The sequence below is a fragment of the Vigna radiata genome, chromosome 8, assembly GCF_000741045.1.
Source record: "Vigna radiata var. radiata cultivar VC1973A chromosome 8, Vradiata_ver6, whole genome shotgun sequence".
Classification (NCBI taxonomy): domain Eukaryota; kingdom Viridiplantae; phylum Streptophyta; class Magnoliopsida; order Fabales; family Fabaceae; genus Vigna; species Vigna radiata.
This window is the reverse complement of record NC_028358.1, coordinates 23,008,816-23,028,409: the sequence shown is the minus strand read 5'-3', so window position 1 is coordinate 23,028,409 and position 19,594 is coordinate 23,008,816. Positions and strand designations below refer to the sequence as shown.

The following is a 19,594-nucleotide window of genomic DNA, read 5'->3' as shown; positions in this document are numbered from 1 at the left end:
TTGTCGTCCAAGAGTCTGGCAGTGGCTTCTCTGAAGAGGTTGGCACTCAACGGTGAAGTTGGCGCTGAGCGGTGACTGCAGTACTTGATTTTCCCCTCAGTGTTGGCGCTTAGGCATTGGCCAAAGAACTCCTCCACGAGGCTGGCGCTTAGCGGTGGATTTTCGCTCAGCGGTGCGTGCGATTCTTCCTTTCAGCATTTTTCGTTCTTCTCTTGATCCAACTCCTTACTACTTCAGCTTCATTCATTGAATTCATGATAATTCCTGCCAAAACAAGGAAAATCAAGCATAAAACCAAGAAAACCACCTTTGACTCTCTTATTCTCTAACTTAAGAAAAATGCATGATTTCAAGGTAGTTTCTAATTCATAAAGGGTGTGTTTAGTGTCAAATTTAAGTATAAAAATAACGATTTTTGAACTGTTATCACAACCCCAAACTTAGAACTTTGCTTGTCCTCAAGCAAACAAGATGAAACTTAGTCTTCCACCAATCAACACAATGGTTCAACACATTCCAAAACTCGTTCTTTCAAGACAAGTAATCACTCGAATAAGCTCATCAATAGAATTTAGTCAAGATGCACACATGCTTTGATTTATAACAACTCATCATGGTGTTCACACAATCACATAATCTCAGAAAAATGTTATTCTCATGAATGATCAATGAACTAAGCACAAATGTAATCATGAATTCATGGAATCATTCCTCACCAGATAAAGTTTTCACTCAATCCCTCACGTGTTTCAAGAGGTAACTTCTTTCCTCCACTATCAACATGTCACAGAACAAAATTGTCTTTCAATTACGATAATCAACATACTCACACATACATGTCATCACAAGGACTTTTCATGGCTTATAATGAGGCTGGGCTAACAAGAAAAATTGGTTTTTCTAGATTACAAAATCCTTGAGTTAAGAGAGTTATTCAACATTTATCATTCAAGCACAAACTCTCTTTAAACAACCAATCTCACTCATTCCCAACTTTCCCCTTTTTGCATTAAGCTTTTCTTTCATTCTATCTTTTCTATCTTTTTCATGCTTTGCTCAACACTTTAGCTCAATGCTTATCTTTTCTTTTTCAACTTTCCCAACAACCCCAAACTTGAACCTTTATCAATACCACACAATAATTCTCAACTTAACTAAAGGTAAAAATTTTCAAAAAGGGTTTTCACATACTGTTTAAGGCTTAGGTTCAAAAAAGGTAGAACACATTGTGCTCTTTTGATTTGGGAAGAAAATTATGCATTGGCTAAGAAAGGGCTAATAAAAAAATGGCCTTGATCATATGACACAAGCATGCAATTCAGTCAATCATAGAAACCTGGGCAAAATCATTCATGCTTTCAAGTAGATAGCAATCATATCAACAAAAACTCTTGAGGTCAAATCCTCACATATAAGCTCACTCAATATTCCAGATATCCCAGATAAACACCCTGCTTAGCATCATAACCACAATCACAACATCATGCATTTGTTCACATAGCTTGTGAACACCCACCTATATATCAACCTATAGTGCACAATCTCAACATCAATCAATAACATGCATCATCAAGCAATACCCATCATGCAAATATTAATAGTCAAACCACTACATCAGATAAAGTTTCCAACCAAGTATATCAAACCCTATTCTAAAAACATAAGCAAATAAAGCATAAATTAAAAAGATAGGCTTAGAAAACTGGGTTGCCTCCCAGGTAACGCTTATTTAACTGTTAGCAACATCCATTAGCATCCATCAGTAGATGCTAATATTTCTTATCTTCATTGGCATCCCTCAGTAGACACCAATCTTTCTCATATTCACTAGCATCCTTCAATAGATGCCTACTCACCTAACATCCATCAGTAGGTGTTGTAGAAGCATCCATTAGTAGATGTTATCCCTACTGTCATCAGAAGCAGCATTTATCGTAAAAAAAATCAAACACACAAAAACAAAATCAAATCCAAACCACACAGATAATAAATTAAAAATAAATAAATAAAATAAAATAAAACAAAATAAAAGATAAAAAAATTCAGGAACTGGGTTGCCTCCCAACAAGTGCTTCTTTAACGTCACTAGCTTGACCCAAGAAGCTTAGTCAGTAGCGTCCTTCAGTAGACGCTTGATCACATGCAGCTGCCTGGTGCCTCAATTGTTTCCTTTTTCTGGACATTTTCTTCTTTTTGTTGAATTTCTTCAGGAATTTAATATAACCAGGAGCTTGCTGCTGTGTTCTAATAACAGGAAGTTTAATCTCCAATTTCTTGAAGATTTCCATGAGATGCTCAAACTGTTTTTCTTTTTCCTTCCTATGAGACTTCTTTGGGTGAGGAAAGGGTTTTTCGCATGATTCGTTCTTTTGGCTCCCATCCTCCTCCTCTCTTGGTTTCATTTCTTTCTTCTCTTTTTCCTCCTTGGAACACTCCTTAGGGCACAAAAGATTTTTCTCAATTTTTTTCTTTTCTCCCTCAACTTCTTCTTTTTCTTTCTCTATATCTTCCTCTTTTTCACTCAAGCATTCTTTTTCTTTTCTCTCTATTTTTCTCTCATCTTCTTCCTCTTTTTTTTTTTTTCTTTTCTTCCTTCTCTATTTCCTTTTTCTTATCTTCTTCCTTTTCTTCATCTTCCTCACTCAAACTCTCTTCTTCTTCTCTCTCTATTTTTCTCTCATCTAAAACCCTGCCACTTTCAATGACAACATCTCTGCATTCCTTACCAGGGTCATCTCTCAAATAACTCTCAAGATTATCCAGCTCTTGAATTATGAATTTACACTATGCCTCCATCCTTTCAGATGCTGCTTGAGTGCTTTCAAGAATTGAGAGTGATTCCTGCTTGAACCACTAGAGGGTCTCTTCAAGCTTTGTAGCACTATTAGCTTGTGGTGGTCTAGTGAATAGTCCACCAACTTGCCCATATTGACTTTGATTTGTGCTTGAGTGAGGTTCCCACCAGTAGTTGAAATTACCTTGGCAGAATTGCATCCTGTTAGATCATATTGTGAGGCCTCTGAAATTTTCTCTAGAGAGGGTTCTCTAGATAATTTGTCTCCTTTCGGCCTCTTGGTAGTCTTAAGTCCTGCACAAAAATTCTAGAAAATAATGTTAGTATAAAAAAAAACTAAAGCAAAACACCAAAAAAATAAAAAATAAAAATATGAAAAAGAAAAATAAAAATAAAATATGAAAAAGAAAAATAAAATAAAGTCAAAGTTAATCAAGAATCACACAAATAGAATAGCCTAAACCGTGAGTCCCCGACAACAATGCCAAAAACTTGTTGGGTTGAATCGACAAGTATACCCACAAGTAATATAAAATGGTAAGACCAAGTATCGTATCCCAGAGGACTCTCGGCGCTGAATAGTTGTGTGATAACAAGATTATTTAAGACTTAAAAATAAAAAGAGATCAGTGGGTTTGGGCAAAAATAATAAATAAAATAAAATGCAATTGATCAGTGGCAAAGGAGCACAGAGATGAACATAGGTTGATTTGTATGAGATGGATATGTTGTTGGGATTAGATTTCACTAAGTTCCCTCTCATGTATATAAGAATTCTTCTTTATGCATTAATGACAACGTCTCTCACTAAATTACCTACCCCGATCCCTTGGTGAATAAGCTTGTCCCAAATTACCAGTTCATACAATTGCTAGCATTCCTGGTAATAAGATGTGAAGAACAAGATATTAAGATGACCAAGACTCATACCCTCATCCTTGAGAAATATAACCCTTAGGAGTAATTCAACAAGAACCTGAATTGTAAGGAACCTCCCAATACTCATGCAATTCATAAATCATGCTAATGAATGAGTTAAACAAAAGCAAGCATAGAAACAAATTAATCACTCTAACAATTAATGGAAAAGCATATGGAATTTAAGAATCAATTCAAATACACGAGAGTTTACAAGGTTACATCATTCCCCAACAACAAAAAGAAATTAGTTCCCCAAAGACATGGGGGAACTTTATGAACAATAGGAGAAAAATGATAATGAAAGCCTAAGAATTGGGAATATAGTGTATTGCTATGCTCTTCTATGCCAGAGATACAAAACCGAAAGCCTCAGGATCCTTTAAATAGTGTCAGAGGCGTGCCAAAACAGGGCGCTGTCCAAAAGAGTCAAAAACAAGAAAAACCTGGGTTGGATCAGCAGAACCCGACGCTTAGGCGGACTAGGAGCGTGCCGGGGCGGTGGACGGACCTCATGTAAGGCTTGAGCCTTCAAATAAATGCCCAAGCTTCGAGCCCCGCTGCCTGGGCAGCCAAAATGGGCGCCCGGGCGGCCAACGTCGATTTCTGGCGCTGAAAAACTGCACTCTGGTTGACTTTTTTGCATTCTGGAAGACTGGTTGACTTTTCTTGTTGACTAGTTAATGTTTTCTGCATTCAACTTTGACTTTTCAGCACTGCAACTGTTTGGTACTTTAACTCGTCCTTCAAATCATTCTAATAGCCTACAAAATCAAGGGAATTAGTCAAAAAATCATTAAGTTCCATCTTAACTCTCTTATTTATAAAATTAAAGCAAAAACATGAGTTAAAGCAAGTTTCTAAGTCAAAAAGGGTGCATTTAGTATCAAAATTACATCACAGATAACGGTATTTTAAACCGTTATCAGGCAGCTTGCCCAAATTGGCTTTGATCCATACTTGAGTGAGGTTCCCACTAGTGTTTGAGATTATCTTGGTAGAATTGATTCCCATATAGTTAAATTCTTGTCCAAATTGCATCCTGCAAACATTGGGCACAAAACCCTAGAAAACATTTACTAGAACAAAAAATAAAAATAAATAAAAAAAATCAAGTAAAATTAAATCAATAATCACACGAATAGAATAGTTAAACCACGAGTCCCTAGCAACGGACCAAAAACTTGTTAAGACTCCGACAAGTGTACTGAATCGTATCAAGTCATATAAACGGTAAGACCGAGTATCGTTTTCCCTAGAGACTCATTGGCCTAGAAATTCATGAGATTTGTTGATTATTTAAGACTTAAATAACGAAAATTTGGTGTTTAGTATGCAAAACAGAAAATAAACATGCATGCAAAGGTTGATCAATTGACCAAAGAATATACGCAGGTGAAAAATATATGGATGAATTATGTTGTTGGTGTTTCCGACTTATCCTAATCCACTCTCATGTATTTATGAATTTTACTCCTTCATTAATGTTAATGTCACTTTCTACTTTACCCTAAACCCGATGTCTCGGTGAAGAGAGCCTACTCCTAATTACTAGTTTATAATGTCTTGTCTCCCTAGCAATTTATCATGCATTATATTCGCACATAAGCTTAAGGCAATCGATCCTCCTATCCCTATGTCTAGGTAATATTGCTCCCGAGAGAATTCCCCTAGATCTAGATTTCCTCGTATGTGTCCATATCGACATAATCAAAGATCATTCTATTGAATGAGTTAAATAGAGCATGCACAGAGAATAGAGGAAAAACTCTAACAATTAATAAAGTAAAGCATATAGATTGACAAAACAATTCAATACATTAGAGTTTCAAAGGATTACATCGCTTCCCCAAAAACAATGGAGGTTTAGTTCACCATAGACATGGTGAAACTAGATGAAATTAATGAAAGGAATGAAAGATAAACCCCTAAAATTTGTAGATTGGAGCTTTCACATCCAAAATCCGTCTCCAAGGGGTGAAGAATGTGTTTCCACGTCTCCTTCTACCAAAAGATACCCTCTATGGGTCGTGCAAATCAATATATAGTTCATTAAAATTAGCACAAATTGGCCCAGGCCCAAGAGACTGGCGCTCGGCGCTGGATTACCACTTAACGGTAGGCGCGGTACTCATAGATTTCACTCAACGTTGTCGCCTAGGCGTCTGACACTAGCTTCTCTGAAGAGGTTGGCGTTCAACGGTGGCTGCGGTACTTGATTTTCCCCTCAGCGTTGGCGCTCAGGTATTGGCCAGAGAACTCCTTCACGAGGCTGGCACTCAGCGGTGGATTTGAGCTCAGCGGTGCTTGCGATTCTTCTTTTCAACATTTTTCCTTCTTCTCTTGAGTCCAACTCCTTACTACTTCAACTTCATTCATTCAATTCATGATAATTCCTACGAAAACAAGGAAAACCAAGAAAACCACCTCTGACTCTCTTATTCTCTAACATAAGCAAAATGCATGATTTCAAGCTAGTTTCTAATTCATAAAGGGTGTGTTTAGTGTCAAATTTCAGGTTGATTTGAAGGCCTAGACAGTTGTTTAGGGTTAGATCCTAGAGAGGCTAAACTCAATCTATTCAGGTTGAATAGGAAACTAGGAGTGGTACTAATACTCGTTGTATCAAGAGTGGTGAGAATACTCGGTGAGATCCTGGAGAGGCGAAGCTTGTGTAATCTTTGAAAAGATTAGTGGAACCCCTTAAGGGTTCTTTAAAGGAGAATTGGACGTAGTGCAGGTTGAGTGAACCAGTATAAAAATCTGTGATATATTGTTTCTCCATTCAAAAGTTTTCCATTTACTTGTATCATTACAACCTAACGTCTAATAAACTTAAAACTCCTACGCTCCATCTTTATAAACTAGTTGACGCTACTTTGTGAAAAGAATTTTGAAAATACTCTTCACCCTGCACCCCTCTCTAGTGCTCTCGTTGCAACTCTAATTGGCATCGAAGCTTACCTCAAGGGTGAGTTCCAAACAAAACGTGAGGAAACGATCCTAACAAGCAATGGAAAACAAAGGATATGTTGTCAACATGCCTGTTTTATTCAAAGGGGAAAAGTTTGATTACTGGAAACAAATGATGGTTGTATTCTTTGAATCTTATTACATCGACATGTGGGATGTGATAGAAAATGGTAACTATATACCTCTTGATAAAAATTATAGAAAAGCTTGTGGACCGATGAGTAAAAAGACAGGTATCTCCTTAATGCTTGATGGGATGAGCATAGATGTACTTGTTGGGATCCTTAGGAGTGGTAAGAATACTTGTAAACTTGGAGAGGTAAAACTCATGTAATCTTGTTAAAGATTAGTGGAACTCCTTAAGAGTTCTTAAGAGAGAACTAGACGTAGCTCAGGTTGAGCGATCCAATATAAAATCTATGCTTTATTGCTTTCCTTCTTCAAACTTTTTCATAAAGCTCTTTTGAAGCACTATTGTCTGAACTTATCCTTTATATATTAATCTTTTGAAAAATATCAAACATCATTTGCTAAAAGTTTTAAAAACATTATTTATACCCTAATTAAATAAGTATAGTGAAAACATTAGAAAGGTCTAACAATACACATTAGACGAGTCTATCTATACACTTATTATATGATTGTAACAAATAAATTAAATGAGTCGTTCCATACATTGAATATGTAAGTCTAAGAATACACATTAGGTAGGTCAAATGAGTTTTGCAACACAGATTACTTGAGTTTGTCCATACAATGATTAAACGAGTTTAGTAATATATGTTAAACGAGTCTATTCATAGACATATTAGATGAGTCTACTAATACATATTAGATGACTCTATCTATTATCTTATTAGATGAGTCTTACAATGTACATCAACAATCTTGTCTATACACTAATTAGACAAGACTAACAATACACATTAGACAAGTGTGTTTATATACTGATTGAATGAGTCTAACAACACATGTTAGACAAGTTTACCAATATACTTATTAGACAAAATATAGCAATATATATTATTTTCCTACAATAATTTATATTTTTAATTATTCTATATATTTTTGTACATCTTTTATATTTTTATAGAGTTTACTTTATATTTCTATACATATTTGATTATTTATATTTTTGCAAAATCTATTATTTATATTTTTTATATACATATTAATTTTTTAAACATATAAATCATTTTTCATATTTATATTTATAAATCATTTTTCATATTTATTTTATTAAATTTAATTATAAATTCCAAAATATTTATAATTTCTTTTCTTAACCTCCATCTCTCTTTCAATAAACACATAAAAAGAACACAAATAAACACCAAGAAAAGGGCGTATACACTACTTTAAATCTAAATTTTAAGAAACATTGAAACGATGAAAGGTTTACCTTTTACAAGTGATAAACTTCATTGCATGTTACTCTCCTACACTACTCCCAAACTTTTTATCGACCAATAATAATGAAGCAATAAATAACACCGTAAGCATTTGCAGAGGTTAGATCTCACTATTTATCGAATCTGTCATTGTGTATAACTCACGAAAATAAAAATAAAAATTTTGATATGTGAAAAGACATTTACGACATTAAGATATTGCATTGTTCGTTATGCGATGTCCCAGTTTAACGCAACCTCTGAAGTGAAGAGACGCGGAGTCTTAGGTACAAAACGCTATCTATCTTTTTGTGTTTTTCCCTTTTCTGTGTCTGTTTTTCTCCTCAGATCCATACCCGTTTTCTGAATTGCCTCCGACATTCACAGAATGATAACTTTTTCATCTCTCTGCTTCTGCCACCTCACTCTCTACTCTTTTCACGAGATGGGTCAGTGAAAGCTGACAGCTTGTCGGTGATGCCAATTCATATGCATGCTCATATCTGGAGTTTGAGCGTCAGTTCCCTAGATTTTGTTTTTCTCTTTTGGAATGTGTTAACTTATTCTCTTGTTATCATTAATGGGGCTCCTGTTTGTTGTTTTTTATGTTCGATTTAAAGATCTGCGTAGAATTTGGAAAAATGGTTTTATCCAATAGTAATGTATACTTTCCAAGGGATTGTGCTTCTGGTGTTTTAGGTTCAGTTTTTCATTCATTATGATGCTAGTGAGTGCTGTTTCATTGGTTTCAGTTTCTACTTTCTGTACAGTTATTAATTCGAGGCTCTAGTTTGCACCAGATAGGTGCTCTGTGGAACTGAGTTGGTACGGTTGAAACGGTGATTGTGGTGAGATAATTATGACATATTGTTATTCGATTGAAATTGAATAGTTGTTTTGGCTCGTATATTATCTATTTTTTATCTACAAGTTGAAGTTGAAACGATGGTGTATTGTTATGCAGTGACAAAAATGGGTAGAGGGAGAGCAGATGGGAAACCAAGAAAGCGGTTGGTCATAACTGTGATAGTTTTAGTGATTGTCGGTGCTTTCTTTTACCTGTATTCTAGGGATAGCGCTTCATCTTCTATTGAGTATGGTAGCAAATCTTTGACATTTGGAGGAGATGACAGTGCTATACCGAAGACCATTCCAGTGAGTTCTCTTGAATGTTAATGTCTTGTTTGAGGATTCAAGTTATTTTACTCGTGTTCAATTTCTTCAGGTCTGTGATGATCGTCTCTCAGAGCTAATTCCGTGTTTAGACAGAAATTTCATATACCAAACAAGGTTGAAGCTTGATCTGACTATGATGGAGCACTACGAGCGACACTGCCCCATGCCTGAGAGGCGCTATAATTGTTTGATTCCCCCTCCTCCAGGATACAAGGTGTCTCTCTTTTCTCCAGCATTGTTTCTCTTAGATATAACTAAGAGTTAAATAAATTGGGAAATTTTCTGTCCTTACAGCTTTGAGTTCTGTTCTTGATAATAGATTCCAATCAAGTGGCCCAAAAGCAGAGATCAGGTATGGAGGGCAAATATACCTCATACTCATCTTGCAACTGAGAAATCTGACCAGAGATGGATGGTTGTAAAAGGTGAAAAGATAGTTTTTCCTGGTGGAGGAACTCACTTCCATTACGGTGCTGACAAATATATTGCATCAATTGCCAATGTAAGCTAGTTACTGTCTGGGCCAAAACATAAAACTTTTACATGACTGGAAAAATTTATGACTTAGTATCTGTGGTTGATATTTACAGATGCTTAACTTTCCAAACAATATCATAAATGACGAAGGAAGACTTCGCAATGTTTTTGATGTTGGCTGTGGTGTTGCAAGCTTTGGAGGATATCTTCTTTCTTCTGATGTAATAGCAATGTCATTAGCACCAAATGATGTTCATGAAAACCAAATACAGTTTGCTTTAGAAAGAGGAATTCCCTCATATCTTGGTGTCTTGGGGACATTAAGACTCCCTTACCCTAGTAGATCTTTTGAACTTGCACATTGTTCTCGTTGTAGAATTGACTGGCTTCAAAGAGATGGCATACTTCTTCTTGAGCTAGATAGGTTACTCAGGCCAGGAGGCTACTTTGCGTACTCATCTCCTGAAGCCTATGCTCAGGATGAAGAGGATCAAAGAATATGGAGACAAATGAGTGCTCTTGTAGGGCAGATGTGTTGGAAAGTTGCTGCTAAGAAGAACCAAACTGTCATATGGGTGAAGCCTCTTACAAATGACTGCTACTTAAAAAGAGAGCCTGATACTCACCCTCCCCTCTGCAGTCCTGATGATGATCCTGATGCTGTTTGGGGAGTTAAAATGAAAGCTTGCATCTCACGTTACTCTGATCGTGAGTGTTATCTTCGCCATTTCATTTAATGATTTAGTCTGTTCTCTAATCTCAAGACCATGAAATATACTGATAATAAGAATGTTCCTATAGAGTAGTTAAAAAAAAAAATTGACTACGAATAATAAGTGATGAAACAACGTAGTGCTTGAGAGCGGCTGTCTTGTGATAATGGATATCCCGTAGTTGGCTAGGTAAATCAGATAGCTTTTGCTGTTCTAGATGGGTCCATGTTCTTTCTGATTACATTACATTCGACACAAGTTATACAACTCATTTTTTTCCGTATATTAATGTTGCATGGTTTTGTTCTTTTCCATCAACAATTTGTGGTATTGTTTCTTTACTCTTTTATCATAAGTTGAAAAGTCAATAACCATATATTCTGCTGGTCTATGCAGAGATGCACAGAGCAAGAGGATCTGGTTTGGCTCCTTGGCCAGCTCGATTGACTACTCCACCTCCTCGTCTTGCTGACTTTAACTATTCTACTGAAATGTTTGAAAAGGACATGGTAATTTAAAATATGTCCTGTTTACTCTTTTAATGACTTGAATAATGAATGCAAATAACCATCAGAAGTAGAAACAAAGGTAACAGTGAGAGAAGAAAATCATGAGAAATACAAGACAGAAGTGGAAACCCCACATTTGCCACTTGAAAGTATAAACAAAGATAACTAGGATCTCATTTCTTGTAAAATTTGACATGAACAAATTGAGAAACTCCATTTTTGTCCAAAGGAAATTGGGTGTAAAATGGCGCAAAAAAAGTCATTATTCTTGAAATCAGAATTTAGAAGCTGGTCAGCTTCGTAGCCACGTGTCTGATTATGTTGTTTATGACAACTAATTCTGTGCAGGAACATTGGCACCAAGAGGTTGTTAATTACTGGAAAATGCTTGGCAATAAAATTAAGCCAGATACAATTCGGAATGTGATGGACATGAAGGCACATTTGGGCTCGTTTGCTGCTGCTTTGAAGGACAAAGACGTTTGGACTATGAATGTGGTGCCAGAAAATGGACCAAACACTCTCAAGATCATATATGATAGAGGGCTGTTAGGAACGATTCACAACTGGTATGGCTCTTATCTTTATAAAGGAATTATCTTTCTCAAGTTTATAATAACAGCAATTCCTGTTTAATCTACTGCTTCATTCTCTTCAATACCTCTGAAACTTTGCCCTTTAATCTACAAGACCTTGCTGTTATTTATCTGAAATGCAAGATACCCCACCATTGGAAGCACTACTTTGATATAGTTAAGCCACATTCTAGTTGGAAGAAATATCACCTTCTCTTGACCTTGTTTTGTCGTTGATGTGACAGGTGTGAAGCATTTTCAACCTACCCTCGAACTTATGACTTGCTCCATGCATGGGGTATATTTTCTGATATCATTGAGAAAGAATGCAGTCCGACGGATTTATTGATTGAAATGGATAGAATCCTGAGGCCTAAAGGTTTCGTCATTGTCCATGATAAGCGGTCAGTAGTGGTGTTTATAAAGAAGTTCTTGCCAGCATTGCACTGGATTTCGGTGGCCACATCTAATCTCGAGAAAGATTCAAGCCAAGACAAAGATGATGCAGTTTTGATAATTCAGAAGAAGATTTGGTTGACAAGTGAGAGCATCCGGGTTTCAGAATAGAAGCATATTCACTTTGAAGTTTAAAGTCTCCTCAATACACAGTCATGGAAAATTTATCTTATAGCTCTTTTCATATGTGCTGTAGGTTCTCTTTTATATGTTATTCATATTCTCTAAAGCATAGGTAGAAACCGAAAGATCATCCAAATCATGTTGGTTGATTTTATTTAATTTTGGATACAATTAGTCACCCTTTTGTTGTGATTAAGATAATTAGATGAATTTGAGGAAAGATTTTGTTTTCCTAAATCAACTGGAACATATTACAGGATAATGAGGCTGTATTTGTTTATTTATTTATTAATTTTTACGCTGTTTTGGGAAACTAGGTTATTCTAGTTCACACCGACATCGCCCAATCCCAACCAACCATAAAAGACTAGACAAAAAAACAAAAAGAACGGTTTCTAGTGAAATTTGACGGTAGCTTCAGTCACATGAGAATAACAGGAGCGCAGAAACTATTTTGAGCTGTCATTACATCTGCATTTACTTCTAGGTAACATAGTACACCATTTTTTTGCTGTCTTCAAACATGGAAACTTGCTGTTAATTGAGGAGTCGCAATTAGCATATGGAACATTATGATTATATTTTTTTTCTGTTTGATTTTATGTAATGTTGATGACAGAAGTCGTGTCCAAAAGTAAGAGTAAGTAAGAGAAAGAATCTAAAAATGGATGAATGAAAGAAATTCTTATTAGAAAAATATACAGAGCTTGAAAAGACATAACTAATAATGCCAGTTATGATTATTAGTTATGTTTATGACAGAACTAATAATGCTAGTTATGATTATTAGTTATGTTTAGTGGTGATGCGAATTATGACACTTTTTGAAACTGCCATAGACATAAATAATGACAATTAAAACTGCTACAATATACAAAAATAACCATCATAATTTACATAATTTACTCTATTGTTTTACTATTGTTCTGTAGTGAGAGGAGGATTTTAGAGACAAACCGTCTCCCGTGAGTGTAATTTCTCTGTTTGAGAGAGAGAGACAACGATCAGACCTTGAAAAAGAAGAGGAAGAAGATATACCTAACAATGAAATCAGAGAACAGGAGAAGATGATACCTTGAACGTTAGTATCCCAACCTTTTGGGGCTTCACCTTCAGAGCTCAGTAGTTAGGATGAAACTATAAAAATAACAGAATTTAAGCTCAAGCCCAGCATAAAAGTAAATTTATAATGTATAAAAGTAACACACTTTAATTCCAAGCCCAACATTCCAGCACTCAACGCTCAATTTGACTGCTCAGCGGTTTGCCTCCAAATTACCGACCGCTCAGCGGTCCATTCTGCCGCTAAACGGTTTGCCTCCAAATCGTCGGACGCTCAGCAGTGCCGCTCAAGCGAGAGATGGTGGACTCACCTTCAAAACTGGCGCTCAGTACTGGAAATAGCGTTGAGTGGTGAACTTGACTCTTCATTTTTTCCTTTTTTTTCTCTTTTCTTGAGTCTAAGTTCTTCCTTCTTCCATTCCATCCTCAACCTAGGGCAATCATCAGAACACGTTACCCAGAGAAAACCCCTCATAAATATTTCACAAAAATTGAAAAAGCATCTAAACGACACATCTAACCAAGACGACCACAAGTCTGTATAAGCACAAGGTCAAAAGAAGACCATTCACTATAGCATGATCAAATATAATCACTTACAACTCAGGCAAACTACGTATCAAACTTTCGAACTTAGGACTTGTGTGTTTATCTGATCCAACAAATATACTAAGAAACATAACCTAACAAAACCCATTTAACAATTTGCTATCTTTGTTACTACTGTATATTAACAAAAATATATAATCAAATAGTGTAATTATATTTCAAATATACTTCTGTATCATATATTAACCGAATATATGATATACTTGATTAGATTATACTATCTTTTATTATTAATATTATATTAACAGTAAGATATATAAGGTAGGTTTTTATTATTATTGATATTATGGATTGTGATTAATTTCCTAAGGATCGAGAAACCTTATATTACATGTCATTCTTCTAGTGAATGACATATTCTCATACTTATTTTATTCATAGATTTAAACTTGTTTTCTTACTTGAACATCAAATATTCTTTTACTGATGAATTTTCTCCTATATTCCAGCATTCAAATATTCATAAAAACAATTTCAAGCTAGTCAAATCTTGCTCCATGTCAAAGGACGAACTCTCCTAATCCTGGTAAAAACAACTACCAAGAATGATAGTTGTTCCGTTTTCCTTTTGAGAACAATTGGGACAAAAGAAATGAATTTATTCATGTGGAACATAATATGGATCAAAGAATCTATAAGTGGGTTTATAACTTCCATCATCAAGAAATAAACTCAAACAATTGAAATCTTGGTTAAACATTTGTTCACAGCAACCATTTTTCTATGTCAAAATATGATAAGTAGAAAGGAGTTCCCATACCATTTTTTCATGGTATAAAAACGTAGAATAAGGAAATAAAAGAAAGACTATGGGAAGAGAGAAATGAATAAAAAATCTTATTACAGAGAAATACAATGAAAAATAAAATAACAACCATTTAGGTATAATTAGTAACAAACTAATTAAAACTAATTAACATAACCAACAACAAACTCTAATATACAACATACTCTACAATAGTTTAAAAGAAAAAAAGTCGTTTCACATTAATTGTCATTTTATAAATAATACGAAACAATAATTCATCACACCTACTCCATTTATCTTAATTATTAAATATAAGACGCCAATTTTACTCAATTGAGAAACTTTATAAACCAAATGTGAAAATCAAAATTAAGAAGATCAGAATAGAAAGTATAATTAAAAGTTTTAGAAAAGCTCGACACATTCAAAACGAATAAGAAATCTTCAAATTTAAACTGGGACATCCCAATTATATTATAAAGATATATAATATAATAAAGGCGTCACCATGAATAATATTAGAAAGCAGTTAAGAGTAATAGGATTACAGTCATCCTTAAACAGTACATAAAATTTGGAAGAAATGGAGTACTAAAGTTTCTCCCTGAAAATACAAGGAATTACATATACATAATCTCAACCATATGCATTACTCACTAATCACAAGTTATAAAAATAACATCTCCACAGTTGAATCTAAGTTAATCAATACCAATAACCAAACAACTCCAACTAGCCCGTAACAGCTCATAAAATGCATCAACTTATATATACCTACAAATATAATTATTGATTAACACTCACGTTTTAATATAAGAAACAACTATCCTTACTTTATTTTATATATATATATATATATATATATATATATATATATATATATATATATATATATATATATATATATATAATATAGGCTTAATAGCACTAATGGTCCCTATTTTGGTCACGAGAATTCGTTTTGGTCCCCATTTTATTTTTTTGTTCAATTTAGTCCTAAAGAATGAAAATTGTGTTCAATTTGGTCCTTTTTACAAACGTCGTTTAAATCGTTAACGGCAGACACTCCAACAGTGCCCAATAGTGATGATGTGGCAATTAACTGAGGCACATTGAGGTGGAATTATTAATTTTGAAAATCCAATTACAGATATTAGGGATTGCATTTTTGAAAATTAATTTAAGGGTTCTGAGAACTAAACTTCTTGCGTGCTCTGGGAAGATTGGGAAGAAGAACATCAGTGACGTCCAGTTCCAATTCGAAGCATTGACTTTGGCAGTCAGGTTTTTGTTTCTAATCTCGTAACTAAGCTGGGTGCTGTGACATTCCTGTGTAAACTTGGTTGCACACATGGAAATGTGAGTGTTACATTTTTTCAAGTTAGATTTTCTTGAGAAATTGTGCGAACTGTTTAGGGCGAAATGTTTAGGGCATTGTTCTCTAACATATTATAATGGGTTGTGTCTCGTTGATTGTTGATTGTTGGTTTATTGTTTATTGTTTCCCATAGGGTTTAGCACTTATTTTAGCGTAAAAAGCAGTTACTTTTTCCGTTTCCATAGTGGTCCCATGCCCATAAAGTTCATTTTGTAGGCTTGCATTTGGAATGTCTGAGGAGAGATTTAATGTTGTGGTCCACCATGGTGGGACCCTGGTTACGGATATACCTTTTCGATATGTTGGTGGGGAAGTCACTTATTGGAGTGTGGACCCAGACAAATGGAGTTATTTTGAAGTGGTAGATTCCGTTAAGGAGTTGGGTTATATTAACATGTCTGAGTTATTTTATTGCATAAATAATATTTTGTATAAGTTGTACGATGACAAAGATGCAATGAACATGGTAGGCATTGCCAAGATTTTAGGGGAAGTTAACTTGTTTGTGGTGCACTTTGTGGATGAGGAGCCAGAGATTATTGTTCAAAGTGAAATAAATGAACCACTTCATTTGTTGTGTCTTGGAAGTATAGAGAGTGGGAATGAAGAAAAGACTGTGCAGGGGGTGGAGGATGAAGTTGTTGTGCAGGTGGAGGATGAAGTTGTTGTGGGGGTGGAGGATGAAGTGGTTGTGTAGGGGGAGGAGGAGGAGGAGGAAGTGGATGTGCAGGTGGGGGATATGGTTGAAGAGAATGTTGGGGTGGAGGATGAGGAAGTTGTTATTGAACAACACGGGCAGGTGGAGGATGAAGTTGTCATTGAAGAATTTAGTTTAAGTGAGGATGATGAAGTTCCTGATGGAGTAGTTCCTTATGCAGGGGTGGTGCATGGTGAAGTTCATGATGGAGTAGTTGATGAAGAAGAAGTGGATGAAGGACTAGTTGATGTTGATGTTAATATTGATGAAGGAGTACTACATAACGACGTACAAGGATTTGTGTCAGTAGAATATAGTGAGAATGAAAGCAACTGTGATTCAGACACGGATGACAGTGGACATATACAGAGAAACCCAAAGGACAGGGGGTTTTCTGATGATGACTGGGAATCAGATGCACTGGACAGTCCAGAAGAGAGTGGAAGTGAGGATGGTGTTGATGAAAGACAAAGTTGTGGTCCATTTGGGACGTATGCTAACCAAAAAAATATGTCAGAATACAAGTGGGAAGTGGGAACAAAGTTCAATGATAAAAATGAGTTTATGGAGGTTGTTAGAAGTTATGTCGTGCATGCAGGGAGGAATTTGATGTTTCTTAAGAATGACAATAGAAGGGTACAAGTGAGATGATTGGGTGCAGAAAAAAAATGTCCATGGATGGCTTATTGTGGATATTTAGAAGGATGTAGAACTTGGAAATTGAGAAAAATTTTGGATACCCATACCTGCAGTAGGCAATTCAATATCAAAATGATGAATGCAAAGTGGTTGAGTGAGACATTAGATACCACACTACTTGAAAATCCGAATTTGAAGATAAATGAAATACGGTCAAAAGCTTTGAGGAAATGGAATACAAATGTCTCACTATCTAAAGCCCGTAGGGCAAAATTAATGGCATCATGCAAACTTGAAGGTTCATTCAAAGATCAGTTCACAAGAATTTTTTACTATGCACATGAATTATTAAGATGTAACCCGGGATCAACCGTCAAAGTTAAAGTGGATAGTGAAAATGGTCAAACGACCTTCCAAAGGTTCTATGTATGTTTGAAAGCTTGCAAGAATTGCTTCGTCTCTTGTAGGCCCTTTATTGGTTTGGATGGATGTTTCCTAAAAGGAAAGTACAAGGGGGAGTTATTGACAATTGTTGCTAGAGATCCTAATGAGCAGATGTTACCTCTGGCATATGCAATTGTGGAAGTAGAAAACAAAGAAACTTGGTCTTGGTTTTTGGAATTGTTGACAGAAGACCTTGGGGGCACTAAAGTATGTGATGCAAGAACTTTTATGTCTTACCAACAAAAGGTATATGTACTTGATATTAGTTATGTACATTAGTTCACTTTGGTCCCCATTTTATATTAAAAATGTTCAATGTGGTCCCTTTACACAGGGTTTGCTGCCAACGTTGGAAGCACTTTTACCTAAGGCAGAGCATAGATTTTGCATGAGACACTTATATGCAAATTTCAGAAAAAAGTTCAGAGGGCACACCTTGAAGACGCTGATGTGGAAGGCTGCTACTAGTACCTACCCCCAAGCTTGGGAAAGAGAAATGTTGAATATGAAAGAGGTCAATGTAGAAGCTTACAAATACCTTATTGCTATTCCCCCAAGGTATTTCTTCTTCCTTACTGCAACCTCTTACATATTTTTAGCTTCCTAACAATTTCTTATTCTTTGTAATAGGTATTGGTCTAGATCTAGATTTACAGGTCGAGCAGTAACTGATACACTAGTCAATAACATGAGTGAAGCTTTTAATAATGTTATTGTTGATGCTAAAGGAAAGCGCATTGTAACCATGCTAGAGGAAATTAGAGTTTACATCATGAAAAAATAGGCGACCAACAGAATCAAAATGTGTAATACGAACTTTGATATATGTCCCAAGATTAGAAAGAGACTTACAAAAGAATCAAATTTATCCAAGAATTGGATCCCTAGGTAAGCATTTCCTTTCCCAGTTTTAATTCATGTCACTTGGTCTGTGATAAAATTGTTCATATTCAGGACTTCATATTTAACTTTTAATCATGTCTTATTTGATGGCAGTTGGTCTGGAGAAAAAAATTTTGAAGTTAGGCATTGTGTAGTGATTACAAATAAGTTTGCAGTCAACCTGGACAGCCAAGACTGTACCTGCAGGAAATGGCTCATTAGTGGCATCCCTTGCTGCCATGCTATTGCAACAATGAGATTTTTAAATTTAGATCTAGAAGAATATGTACCTGTTTGGTTCAGAAGGTCAACTTATGATGAAACATATGATTCAATCATATTTCCAGTGAATGGGCACCATTTATGGGAAAGAACAGCATGCCAAGATGTCCTCCCACCTTTTAAAAGAAAATTACCTAGCAGACCAAAGAAAAAGAGAAGGTTGGAGAGTTGGGAGCTAAGGAGGGATGAAACCTAGATGACCAAAGGCGGCCACCGCAAGAAATTAAGCATTTGTCGTGTTCTTGGGCATAATAGAAATCAATGCCCTTTACGTCCTCAAGATCAACCAGACCTACCAGAACCATCTGAAGCACCACCACCCTAACCAACACAGGAATTCATTGAGCAACCAACTGAGCCAATCAGAAGGGACAAGTTACCAATTAGGAGACCATCTGTTTTGTAATGTTATAAATTCTGTGCACTTGGCACTGTATCTGTTTTGAAATACTTTCCTAATTTAAAACTCGTGTCCTTAGTAATGTTTTGAAATACTTTATAATGTTTTGATATATTTGGCATTGGATCTGTAATGATGTGCTATTATGTAACTTGATGGTGTACCCATGTTTTAATATTGATTTTGACCACTTCCATTTTATGTACACAACACTGTCAACATCATGAGGACCAAATGCACACATATTTAACTGAAATGAGGACTAATTTGAACAAGAAATGTTATTCATTTATTGATTTAATACAAAACACAGTCGTCTAATGCGACCGCCTAACAACCTCATACTTC

General features: G+C 35.5%; 1 protein-coding gene and 1 long non-coding RNA gene across 5 annotated transcripts; one reads left to right on the top strand and one right to left on the bottom strand.

Moving 5' to 3' along the window:
- The first annotated feature begins 8,226 nt into the window (after nucleotides 1–8,226).
- Nucleotides 8,227–12,367, top strand: LOC106772559 (probable methyltransferase PMT3). 4 transcript variants are annotated; one of them, XM_014659046.2, is made up of 10 exons: nucleotides 8,230–8,363; nucleotides 8,464–8,592; nucleotides 8,847–8,924; nucleotides 9,041–9,231; nucleotides 9,302–9,466; nucleotides 9,572–9,754; nucleotides 9,843–10,437; nucleotides 10,839–10,951; nucleotides 11,300–11,520; nucleotides 11,772–12,367. In XM_014659046.2, exons 4-10 carry the CDS (start codon nucleotides 9,049–9,051, stop codon nucleotides 12,091–12,093), a joined length of 1,782 nt encoding a protein of 593 aa, XP_014514532.1. In that variant the 5' UTR covers nucleotides 8,230–8,363; nucleotides 8,464–8,592; nucleotides 8,847–8,924; nucleotides 9,041–9,048; the 3' UTR covers nucleotides 12,094–12,367. The 4 variants fall into 4 exon arrangements, with proteins under 4 accessions (XP_022640451.1, XP_014514532.1, XP_014514533.1 ...); XM_014659047.2 differs by lacking the exon at nucleotides 8,464–8,592 and having other exon boundaries at nucleotides 8,241–8,363; XM_022784732.1 differs by lacking the exons at nucleotides 8,230–8,363; nucleotides 8,464–8,592 and adding an exon at nucleotides 8,636–8,738.
- Nucleotides 12,368–12,961: 594 nt separating this feature from the next.
- Nucleotides 12,962–13,792, bottom strand: LOC111242354. The gene is made up of 4 exons (XR_002669228.1): nucleotides 13,768–13,792; nucleotides 13,314–13,598; nucleotides 13,180–13,242; nucleotides 12,962–13,085 (listed from the first exon to the last, which is right to left on the bottom strand). It is a non-coding gene; the product is annotated as an uncharacterized LOC111242354 (long non-coding RNA).
- Between the last annotated feature and the right edge of the window lie 5,802 nt (nucleotides 13,793–19,594).

What these genes read in the sequence shown, in the direction of transcription:
- LOC106772559 (XM_022784730.1), top strand. Translation starts at nt 8,315, where the DNA reads ATGTCCCAGTTTAACGCAACCTCTGAAGTGAAGAGACGCGGAGTCTTA. An exon ending in GAAGAGACGCGGAGTCTTAG is followed by an intron (nt 8,364 to 9,040) that starts GTACAAAACGCT and finishes ATTGTTATGCAG; the next exon opens with TGACAAAAATGGGTAGAGGG. An exon ending in AAATGTTTGAAAAGGACATG is followed by an intron (nt 10,952 to 11,299) that starts GTAATTTAAAAT and finishes AATTCTGTGCAG; the next exon opens with GAACATTGGCACCAAGAGGT.